We start from the raw sequence: 11238 nt of genomic DNA, 5'->3' as shown, positions 1-11238 counted from the left end.
GGTACCTAATGCAGCTAAAACCTAGTCGGATTTAGACGCGAAGGTTCTGAAAGGGTAAGTGAATGCAACCAGATCTGCGCGATACGCTCGAATCTTGACATCAGGCGGTTAACACTCCTAAATCGGGCTTCAGAGTAAGACGTGTAGATCGGCTGCCCAGACCATTTGATCTTCGGCGACAAACATAAGATCTTTGCGAGTTCCATGGTCCCGGAACAGCTACTAGAAATAGATCTTGCTATAATAATATGATGTTGCATTCAGATAGACTGGTAGATCTTTTATCATATATGAGGCGTGATTACCCATTCGCAACGCACCTTCACTTTCACGACATCTTATTTACCCACCAATCCAGACGCGGTTGAATATGCAGTAGAATCTGGCACAAACGAATAGGGGGTATGATTTCTATATACTTACCTTCTACCTAACAGATAATAGGATAAAAGTCTCCGTGCGCCCACAATACACCCAACAAAACTCACATATTTCAAAGATCTAGTTATATTAAATTAAATTAAATTAAATAGGTAAAAGTTCTCTGCAGGATATATAATATCATTTTGAATAAACCCTACGTAAGAATGTATTTTATACAAGTAGTTTTTACATTTAACAAGAGTAGGGGAGTAGTATACCAGGTAGTAGAATGCTGTTTCCATAAAACATGAATATTGTACCCTTTTGTACTTCATAGCCATTGTAGAAAAATGAGAATAGCAACATAGGATAGTTCCATATCTAGGTAATTCTCTATCATCCTATACTTTCTTTATGTTCCTATCTATTTTTGTAAAATTGTAATACTTCTTGAAAAAGCGTAGGTTTTGGTGTAAGATAGGGTATGCTCGGATACTTGTGTGATTACAGTCTATTGAACGATAAGCCTAATCATATCTTGCATTTAGAGGCGATTACTTTATGTCAGAATCGTTAATACGATCCTTTGGCTTCGAAATCACTGCGGTTGTGATATGACGGCTTGCGTTAGTTGCAGGAGGTCGTGCATCCTATAGCCGACATATCCATCCGTCGTCGGGAAGTTTGGGGGGGATACCTACTCTAACCTAGATGTTGTTGATACGGCTGTTTTCAAACACTTAACAATTTTGTTCTCATCGAAGAAAAAAAAGCCATTATCTTCTCACCTCCGCCTGGTCATTGGCTCAAGGGGATTGCTCAGAAAACCGTAATGACAGGTGCCGATGCTACCTCTATATGCAGCTCTGGTCAACTTTTCGTCATCTCCCAACCTCGTGAATGGTGCAGAGACCCGATTTGGATGCAGTCTTTGGCTCCTTTGGGCGCAGTATGTGAAGTGAAAGCGCTCGGCTTGGCAGGTGAAGCGTTTCCATCTTCTATGATTGGCTATTAGGTAGTAATTCTTAGAAACTTTCGGTAACAGGTATGTAGCATTTCGATCTTGGGAAAACACAAATGCAACAACCCATAAGGGATCGAGAGCTAGAGGCTTCCATGTTGGCGGGAATTGGGGCTTAGGTGACGGGTCGGGAGAATGCAGGTACGGACACAATATTGGCCAATTCCACGCGACTGCAAGGATTTAGAGTGAATCCCCAAGCTGCTTGGCGCCCGGTTTCAACGGTATGTAGGTGGCGTTTGTTAAGGTCGTCTGTCAGGTTGGGTGTGAACATGATATAATACATAGTATCTTTGGGAACTACCTCATATTTCTAAAGCATCTCTTTTCGTTAACTCTAAGGTTACCCCAACGCTTGAGTTAGTTTCAGCAACTTTTCACAACTTACTTTGATGTTATATAAATTGGTATGAGGTAGATATAAGGTATTAAGTTACCTTAGGTACCTAGGTAGGTAGGTACCGTCCTAAACAGTTCCTTGTTAATATGATAATATACCAGGTAGGTACCTAGAAGATAGGTATTTATGTTCAAGACAACCCGATCTTTCATATTAAAATCAACGATAGAAATGCGACATGTCTTAATTTATCTAACTACCGGTAGGTACCCTGTCATTGTTAAAGATCTTTGGAGATCTTCTATTGATTGTTCGTCTACCTGTTATCAGATCTCATCGAATGCAGAAATAAGTAAAAAGATGTCCAATGCCGAGCTTTGGCAATTAATACCTAATCCTACGCGCTACTGCAGCTTCATTGCTTGCTTAGACTAAACAGATAGTACCTTGTAATTCCTCATACAACCTAAAGTCGGGTACTTGGCATATACAAAGAGCCACTGCAATATGCTGGAATATGGTGCGGGGGAGGTATTGATGCAATGTACTATGTCGTACCCCAAACCGTTTAGTCGAATTAGATGTGACCATTCAAGCGCTGCAGGTACCTGAGAATCCCCACTGCAAAACCGTTAGCTCATCTTTAATTAACCCAATAGTTAATCTCTGAAACTCAACGCTTGGAAGTTCCCCCAAAACATCGTCTTGGCTTCCGACGCCCGCAGGATTGAGGAAGTCATGGTCCCCTAAATCCTTCATCGTCTCTTTCCTTTATTGTTTCTTCCCCTAAGTTAGGCCTTTCTAGGCTTGTACAGATGCGATTCCGCGTCGCGCTACTTCGATTCTGATAAGAAAACTTTACCAACTTCAACTTTTCAAGCAATTGGGGGGGATTTGTTTTTGGAAGTCTTAATCGGATCAACAACACAACACAGCACACCCTCTTTATTTTTGCATTTGTTTGCATTTGCGTTCTCCTTCAATTTTTCATATTTTCATATCCCTCGTTCTCTACCTACCTAGGTACCTAATCACCTTTATCACCTAAGTTTACATACCTGTAATCTTTCCGAGAGCGGTGCTCTTCACTGGACGTTTTCTGACCCCTTTAATACTTTAATACTTACTGTTTCTAATTACGGATGCGCATCTCCCCGATTCGTCGTACCTTACCTATTACCTACTGCGAACCCCAGTCCACTTTGATAATTAATCACCTTACCTTTGGAATTTCGTTACTCAAGTCCATCGTTACCCTGTCTGCCCGTCCGACTTCCAATTCGGCCGACAGCGACGAGCGCAGGCGGAGGCACCCCTTGGGCGCGATATAGAAGACATCCTGAAGGTCATTAGTGGTGGGTAGCAGTCGGTGTCAGTCGGTTAAACCTAAATAATCGAAAGGACCTATTCAGACACGAATCCTCTATATTTCTGTCTCTGTGCTGCGTATGGCAGCCCCCATCTCGGCTGTCGTCCAACCTGTTCTGTTTAACGTAGATCGACCAATCGATATACTGCGATGCATTCGTCCGACAATAGTCGACGAGGTCAGCGCCGCCGACCGGATTTGAATGTGAACACCTCGAGTCCTGTCAGTAGGGGTCGCGATTCCGTACCTTCAACGCCGCCGGCAAGATCAAAAACAAAGCCCCCCGTATCCAGCCGAGCATATCGAGTACCTTCGAGTTTACCACCTTCACGCGATTCCGAGGATTCTTTCCTTGATAATGGCTCTGATGACATCAGAGCGAACGATCACGATCAACCAGACCTACCTAGAGGTAGGAGTGTGAGAGATTCTCATGACTTGTCCCTACCGTCCCGCCAGTTCACGCGTGACTCGCTTGTCACTAATATGCTGACGTCTCTGGACCAATTCTCTCTGGGGCAAATTCATACACCTGTGAATAACATGTTTGATGACGATGATCCTCTTAGTCCGCCGAGGGGAGCTGAGTACTCAAGGTCTATGACGGTTAGTTCTCGACCGGGACGTATGTGGAGCTCTGGCGCTGGGCATGGCCCCGGCCACGGATATTCGTATAGCTCCGACTTCGAGGGTACCGATGACGGATCTAGCAGGATGTCAGGCCAATACTCGAGGGGGAGACGTAGCAACAGCAGTTCTGGCTTCCAGACCGGATTGGGGCGGATTAACAGTTTGCGGGAACATAGTCAGCCCAACACATCTGGTGGGCGGGGGTTGCATTCGAGAGGAGGTAAGAACAGCAACAGCAGTAGTACCAACAGTATCGATGCAGGCGGTTTTGCCGAAGTCCTAACCACTCAGCGGTGGGCCCATGGTATCGGTGGGAGATCGTCAAGTTTTGACTATGGACAAAGGCCTTCTTTAAATTCTCTTACTGCTTGGAAATCTGATTTTTCTAACACGTTCCTTGTTGATGATTACGAAGCAGCGCCGACGCCAACGATACCGGTTGGGCCCCGTCGCCTGAATATGCCCTCCACTCCCGTTGGGCCCCCGCCTATGCCTATACCTATGCCCCCGCCGGAGCCCGAGGCGAAGACTCCCGATCGTAAGAAATCTGCTGCAAGATCGAGAAGTGGTACTGCGAGAACGGCGCAATCCAAGCATGGCGGACAGCGCGAGATACCACCTCCGTTACCTTCCGCTGATCTGGATGCTGCACCTGCGCCACATATCGGGTACGAGAAGTATAAGGAAGCTTTGCCTGGCGCTTCCAACCCGGTACCGCAGGCGAAGCAGGGATTTTTCAGTAGGATATTTGGCTATCGGAACAACGCAAACGTCCCAGAGACTAAACCGGCGCAATCGACACCTACACCAGCGGAAAACGCCGACCAATCGAATAAGCTGCAGCACATAGCATCGCAGACGAAGACCCAGCCAACTCCGCCTTTAGGGGACTCACAACGGCCGTCTAATCCGCCTCAAGTTCTTCATAAGAAGTCATCCTTCTTTAGAAGGCGAAAGAAGTCTATCGCCGAGCCTTCAATACCACCACCTCCGGTGCCTACGCCGATGGAAATTAATAGAATCAAGGAACAAACTGCTCAGCAAGAAAACGGCTCGGTTAGTAGCTTACGCGAGGTCATGAGTCCGTTTCTACAAGAGAACGCGCCGTCTGTTCCCGGCGCGCTTTTATCTCCTGGTCTGGAGAGTTCGGCGCGAGCACGGGGTTATGAATCACAAGACGAAGAGCATGCTCGTAAAACTCGAGGTTTCTCTCCTGATTATGATCCGAGTCCAAATGCTACTATTCGGACTGTAAAATCTACGTCGGCCTTACGAAGCCAGGACGCCGCCCGTAGAAGGTCTCAAATGGAAATAGAAATGCGAGATGTCCCTGAATTACCTCCTATGAAGTCAATTGAGGGTCGTGACGCAACGTTCTTCCACGATAGCAGTGACGAGGGCGAAAGGTTAGAACCCAGTGGAACCCATAAGCAACAACAACGGCAAAGCAATAAATCTCCAAGATCAAATAATTCCAAAGGATTTGATGGAAACCATGAACAGCAAGATAGCATATATGACAATTCTAGGCCGACTCCTTCGCCTAATTTGTTACTTCAACAGAATACCACACCTGAAGAGGAAAGCCACAAAACCGCCGGAAATCGCCAAGGTCCTAAGAGGATGTCTACTTTCCCCGGCTCACTTAACAAATCAGCCAATGGTTTACCTAGTGTCCAGGTGGACGCCGCCGAAATTAGCCCAAAGATGATGGGTTCGCCTTTAGATGAGCCTGAGGTCTCAGTAGGAGAGCCGACGGAGGACGACCGCCAGAAGGCACAAAAGATCTTCGATGGAAATGAAGATTTCATTCAGAAGGAGAAAGCAGCGGCTTGGATGGGAGAGGAGGGCCTCGTGAGGCAAAGGACACTGAAGGCTTATATGGATCTCTACGACTTCACAAATGAAAGTGTTCTTACCAGTTTACGACAAGTGTGCAGTCGTCTTGTTTTCAGAGCCGAAACACAGCAGGTTGACCGGATATTAGTCGCATTTTCGAATCGGTGGTGTGATTGTAACCCTAACCACGGCTTCAAAACTACTGGTTGGTAAACTATCCGGATCTCTTTATGGTTCCTGGCTAACGTGCTATAGATGTAATTCATACGTTGTGTTATTCAATCATGCTTCTGAACACCGATCTTCACCTGGCAGACATCGATCAAAAGATGACCAAGAGTCAATTTGTCAAAAACACGATGACCACCGTCAAGCATGCCATAGCCGATTCCATTCCCGAGGCTTTTGATCGGCCTAGTATCTTGCCCGGGAAGAATAACCTGCTAAACGCCTCCAATTCCGATACGGCAGCTGCCTTTGAACCTGAGCCAGAGCGACCTAGTTGGAGATCGTCGTTTATGCCATTACCACGATCGGAGTCGTCGATGGGTAACTACTCAGACGGTCCGGTCGACACATGTGGACCACTTGTGAAGACGCCATTTGAAGGACCTATGAAGGCGTGGGTTCAGCAGATGGAACTTGTATTAAAAGACATCTATAGTTCAATCCGTGATGAAAAGCTCCCTCTCTTCGGAGCCGAGCCGGGCCAATCACAGAGCCAAGCGCAAGGCAGTCTTTCTGTCATGGGTGTGCTCAAGCGCAGCCCAAGCGTCTTGTCAAAAACACCCTCCGAGGGTCACATCTCTGTGCGCGGTAGAATCGCTGACCCGACCCGCAATCCTGGAAGCAGATGGGCTTCAAAAAGTCGATCCAGGCCAAGATTCCCTGGTAATGGACACTCCTCAAGCCGTACCAGTTTTGACGATGGCAATTCAATCTGGAGTCCTACTACCTCGTCCGCCACATGGAGCCGTTACTCCCTGGGTAGGACCCAAACTTCTATGTCTATGGACTCGTTTAGTTCATACCCGCATGGCGACTACCAGCAATCGATTGGATTTGCCAATGCTCTTAGCCAAGCTATAATACGTGAAGATGCACCCCCGGGCACTAGTGGACAATCTATCATGAGTGAGGAAATGCAAAGTAATCAGCTCCTTGACGATGAATCGCTTGAGCTTGCAGGCCCGCCTTGGGTGAAAGAGGGCATTGTCACCCACAAGCACCATCTAGATGGTATGGATAAGAAAGCTAAAGAGCGAAATTGGAGTGAGGTTTTTGCTGTCGTACAAAAGGGAACGTTGAGCCTCTTTTCTTTTTCAACTAAGTCAATGCGCCAAAAGGGTCGTGTCGGCCGCAAGCCCCCTCCTGGTGCCGTTGTTGGAGGTGGAAACTGGCAGGAGAATGCCACCAGTGTCGGCTCTTTCTCGCTTCGCCAAACGCTCGCGTCTGCTCTTCCCCCGCCCGGCTATTCTCGTAGTCGACCGCATGTTTGGGCTCTCAGCTTGCCCACCGGTGCTGTGCACCTTTTCCAGGTCGGCACTCCCGAAATCAGTAAGGAGTTCGTTCTCGCGGTCAACTACTGGAGCGCCCGATTAAGCACGCATCCTCTAGTTGGCGGAGTTAGCAATATGGAATACGGCTGGAGTGACGCAGTTATCAATAACGCCCTTATACCAGCCATCAGCGAGCCACCCCCGCTTCCGCGCCCAGGTAGCGCAGCTGCAAGTCGCACAAGCATGCATAGTCGCCAGGGCAGTCTTCAGAGCAGCATTCGTTCATCGTTTGATGTTGGCGGCGGCTCTCGTACGAAATTACCAGGCGATCGAATCCACATTGCTGAATGGGCCGCCCCCACACAATCTTTACGCCCAAGCAACGCCTCCGAAGAGGAGCAGCTGGAAATCCTGGAGGCATACGTGAGATCGATCGAGGAGGACCTCCAGAAGCACAACCAACTCAGATCCCCTATGCTTTTAGCTTTTACACCGCGTGGCCATAACGCTGGCAAGGCGATGGCAAACTGGGAGCGAAAGAGTAGTTACTTACTGCGTGAGATTGTCAAGTTTAGGACATACGTCGATTGCTTACAGCATGCCAAGGCGAAGCGTGCCGAAATCTACGCCGAACGCGATAGCGCAAACCGCGCCTTTCAAGGGCAAGATCTAACCGACGATGAGGATGTCCCGGAGGATGCTTTGGCCATCCAAGTCGAATAGAATTCGGCAACCACTGGACCGAAAGGTATTCGAAATCCGCAATATACATAATTTCAATTTTCTCCTTCGACTTCGGTACCAGAAAATTAATGTAAAATAAAGTGGCGGGTGAGGGGGTTTGCTCTGTATTACATTAGAAGATCCAAAGGGATAACTCGATACCCGCAAACCGGCGCACGCTTAGCTCGTTGTTTTGCTATGCTGTAAATATCGCATCTGTTCCATAGTTCGAAGAAGGCTTGCTTCTTGTTGTCAATATTCATATTAAATGAGTCAACGATCGTATATTACAACTTTTTCGACCCCTGAGATAATCGCTACATTTTGCAAATACCTGGTTACTACCTGCGTGGCGAAATTTATGCTGTGTTGACGCACAAACGTTGACAGTTTTGAGTCAAGAACGTGTCGAAATTATCAGGACTTAATTAAGACTACCTAATCTAAGGGAATATGTGTACCACCTTGCCATCGTTGGTTCACTATACCTCAAGTTAGATGCTCTACCTCTAGATACCTCCCAATTATCTACTCACGTTCTACCAACCTAATAACCCCTTATCTATAAATCATAACGTTAGGTTAGGTACCTACCTGTACCTAGCTCTACTTATTTCGCATGCCTTCGGATCCTTTCCCGACGCTCCTTATACAGATTCGGCTCTTCCACTTCACATTGCTATAGCTCGGTGCACAGCACAAGATCGCCCACATCCGGGTTGAAGCCTCGGAAACCCCAGCCCACGACGATAAGGACGCCGCGGATGGGCCAGCGCCATATCAGTTCCCAGTGCGCGATCATCAGCTCGACGGGGTCTGGGGCAAAGAGCCTGTAGAGCTGGGACTGGAATCTTGGACGCTGGTTACTTTGCCTACCTCGCATGTTTTCGTTGATGGGGACAAGGGGGAGCTTACGCCTGAGAGGTAGATAGATACCTCGGAGTCAAATATGGACAGAGCAAGAGTAGCCGCAGTAGCGCGGTAAAGAGGTTTTTTTTTTCCTTTTGCGCGCTGCTCGGTGAAGAAAACAGGCAGGGCTGCGTACCTCATAGGAGTGGTTCAGTCCGGTCTTTATGGATATAGATGAGGCGAGGCAGGCACCTTAGATACTATGCTACCAGTTTTGAATACGGCCTGTTCTTTGGGTCATCATGAGAATAGCAATAACCTCTATCTGCTTGTTCCCACACAAAAGCCTATTTGAGGCTCAAGTATCGTGAAAGACGTCTTTTTACATGCTACGGAAGATATTTGGACGGCGATGAAAGGATTCATAGGAACAATGGAATTGTTAAGGTTTTTGTTAGGTTCCTTCACTTCTCGTCATTGAATGGATCTAATAAGGCGAGAATGAAGCATTGTTTATCTAAGGGTGATGTTAGATACCTTTCATGTACTTTATTTCCTGCCGGACTTCTTCTACCGAAGCGAAAAGACAGCCGCGCAAGTATCGGAAGTATTAAGGGAAACGTATAGGTAGCAGAAAACTTTGATCAATGAGAGCTTCATGATATTACTAGCGACCATAGCATTAGAGATATTCAGGGGTATCTCGAGACTCATGTTCACCCAGCTCCAGCAAAACAAAAGACACGATAACCAATTCCCGCTCTGCATACAAAATAAAAAACGCCGCCGTGTATATGTCAGAGGCATCTAACCTAGTAAATCAACTCTTCGAAATAACCGCCCGAATTTATCAACTCTGTACTTCCACGAGCTCCCTACACATATCTAAAAACCTGCTCCGGTACTCCCTGCTATCTGTCGTGATGCTCATCGGCCCTTGGTTGTCGATGAGGTTGTAACCCTGGACCAACGTCGTCATCGCCTTCGCATGGACCGTGTGCGTGGCCCAGAAGAAATCCAACACGGCAGCGCGGTACACCTCCTTGCCGTCGCTCGATACGATCCCCGTGCGCCAACTCGGCGGACTCGGCAGCGCAAATGGGGGGCTAGGCTCGGTGCCAGTCTCTTCCAATTGGATTAGGGGGGGTTCTGGTTCGGTCGTCGGAGCGTCTGGTGCGGATATGCGGACGAGGAAGAGCGAATAATCGACGGCGTTGCAGTGAGCGAGGAATAAAGTATCGTTTTCTAATTGGCGTTGAAACTCGGTGGCTTGCGCTTCGGTGAGCCAAATCTTTTCGTTAAATTCGTCGGCGAGCTTCGACTTGGTCGCCTGGGAAGTCAAGGCACCTCCGGCGATATCTCTCTCGGGGAAGAAATAGGAGCTAGGTTTGAGATCCCACGATTCCCATTTCGGCGGTTTGGGACCGTTGTGCGATTCTTGGTCCTGGTCTTGGTCTTGGTCTTGGTCTTGTCCGTACATGATATTTTCCATGACGATGTGGTGGCTTGGTGCGAGGCCGAGTAGCGTGCCAATGCTCTTGTGCGCGCTTTCTAAGAAATTGGTGATGTGCACGAGTAAACTGGAACGGTTGGCACGCATGTGGTCGGCGTAAGGTATAAGCATATCGTTCTTGAAGAAGTCGTGCTCGAAATATCGAGGGATAGATTTGACCAGATACGCGCCGTCGTTAGTGCGGAAGAAGGTCGAGCCGCTGTAGCCCTTATCGCCCATAGGTATTAATACTTCTTTATTCTTCGTGTTGCTCTGTTTCCTAACGTTGAAACTTGCTTTGTAGTCATCCTCGTCGACCATCCATACACGGCGCAGAGTTCTGAATATATCCTCCCGTGCCAGCCGAAAGGTTAACCAATACATATAAAAAAGACGAAGAGCTCTCTTCAAGAGAGTAGGTTTCCGGGCAGGCTTACCATCCTCCCTTGCGGTAAGAATGGTATAAACTATCGAACGAGCGATTAGAGTCTGACGTCGAGTCATGTTGAAAATAGACTCATGATTCATACGGGGGTTAGAAAGGGGGGGAGGGGGGAGATAGGCGAAATGGTGGATGAGGAAGTGATATCGAATAGGTACTAAGTACTTAACATAGAGGTACAATACCTAAGGTTGTTAACGTTCCAACTGGAATAAATGCTCCGGTCAAATAAAAAACTAAATGACGTCATGACGTGACAGGTTTCCTGTAAGGTTACCTGGTACCAGGTAGCTTAGGTAGGCGCCTAAGGTAGGGGTTTAGGTAATTGATAGGTAATTCAACTTTTATTAAGCTTCCTCTCATTTCTTCAGTACCTTATGTCACCCCTAGCTCGTTCTTCAACGTTACCAATACAACATCACACCAAGGCCGTGGCTACACCTTTTCGAATCACATTCACGATGAATGATGAGTAAAATACTCATGAAACGCCACTTCCATTTGTTATTGTTAGAAGCCTCCCTGATTCATTCATAATCCTCACTAAGCCATACCTTGGCTAGCCCTCCTTGGTAGATATGGCTATAAGAAGCCGGAAGCCAGCTAATATAGCCAGCTAATGGCTTCTAATCGGCAGGAAGCCCGTTAAACCTACCATTTCAAACCCTATT

The 11238-nt window shown here is 47.4% G+C and overlaps 2 protein-coding genes across 2 annotated transcripts; one reads left to right on the top strand and one right to left on the bottom strand.

Moving 5' to 3' along the window:
- Nucleotides 1-3243: 3243 nt before the first annotated feature.
- Nucleotides 3244-7784, top strand: F4812DRAFT_450430 (uncharacterized protein; the record flags this gene model as incomplete). The annotated part of the gene is made up of 2 exons (XM_047936088.1): nt 3244-5767; nt 5818-7784. The coding sequence occupies 2 exons, from the start codon at nt 3244-3246 to the stop codon at nt 7782-7784; spliced, it is 4491 nt and encodes a 1496-aa protein (XP_047791413.1).
- Nucleotides 7785-9375: 1591 nt separating this feature from the next.
- Nucleotides 9376-10695, bottom strand: F4812DRAFT_422029 (SAICAR synthase-like protein). The gene has a single exon (XM_047933613.1). The coding sequence runs from the start codon at nt 10651-10653 to the stop codon at nt 9484-9486; it is 1170 nt and encodes a 389-aa protein (XP_047791412.1). The 5' UTR covers nt 10654-10695; the 3' UTR covers nt 9376-9483.
- Nucleotides 10696-11238: the final 543 nt, after the last annotated feature.

The sequence above is a fragment of the Daldinia caldariorum genome (assembly GCF_022478825.1).
Source record: "Daldinia caldariorum strain CBS 122874 unplaced genomic scaffold F4812scaffold_5, whole genome shotgun sequence".
NCBI classification, from domain to species: Eukaryota; Fungi; Ascomycota; class Sordariomycetes; order Xylariales; family Hypoxylaceae; genus Daldinia; species Daldinia caldariorum.
The sequence above is the reverse complement of the archived record's forward strand: the minus strand, read 5'-3'. Positions and strand labels throughout refer to the sequence as shown.

What these genes read in the sequence shown, in the direction of transcription:
- F4812DRAFT_422029 (XM_047933613.1), bottom strand. Translation starts at nt 10,653, where the DNA reads ATGAATCATGAGTCTATTTTCAACATGACTCGACGTCAGACTCTAATC.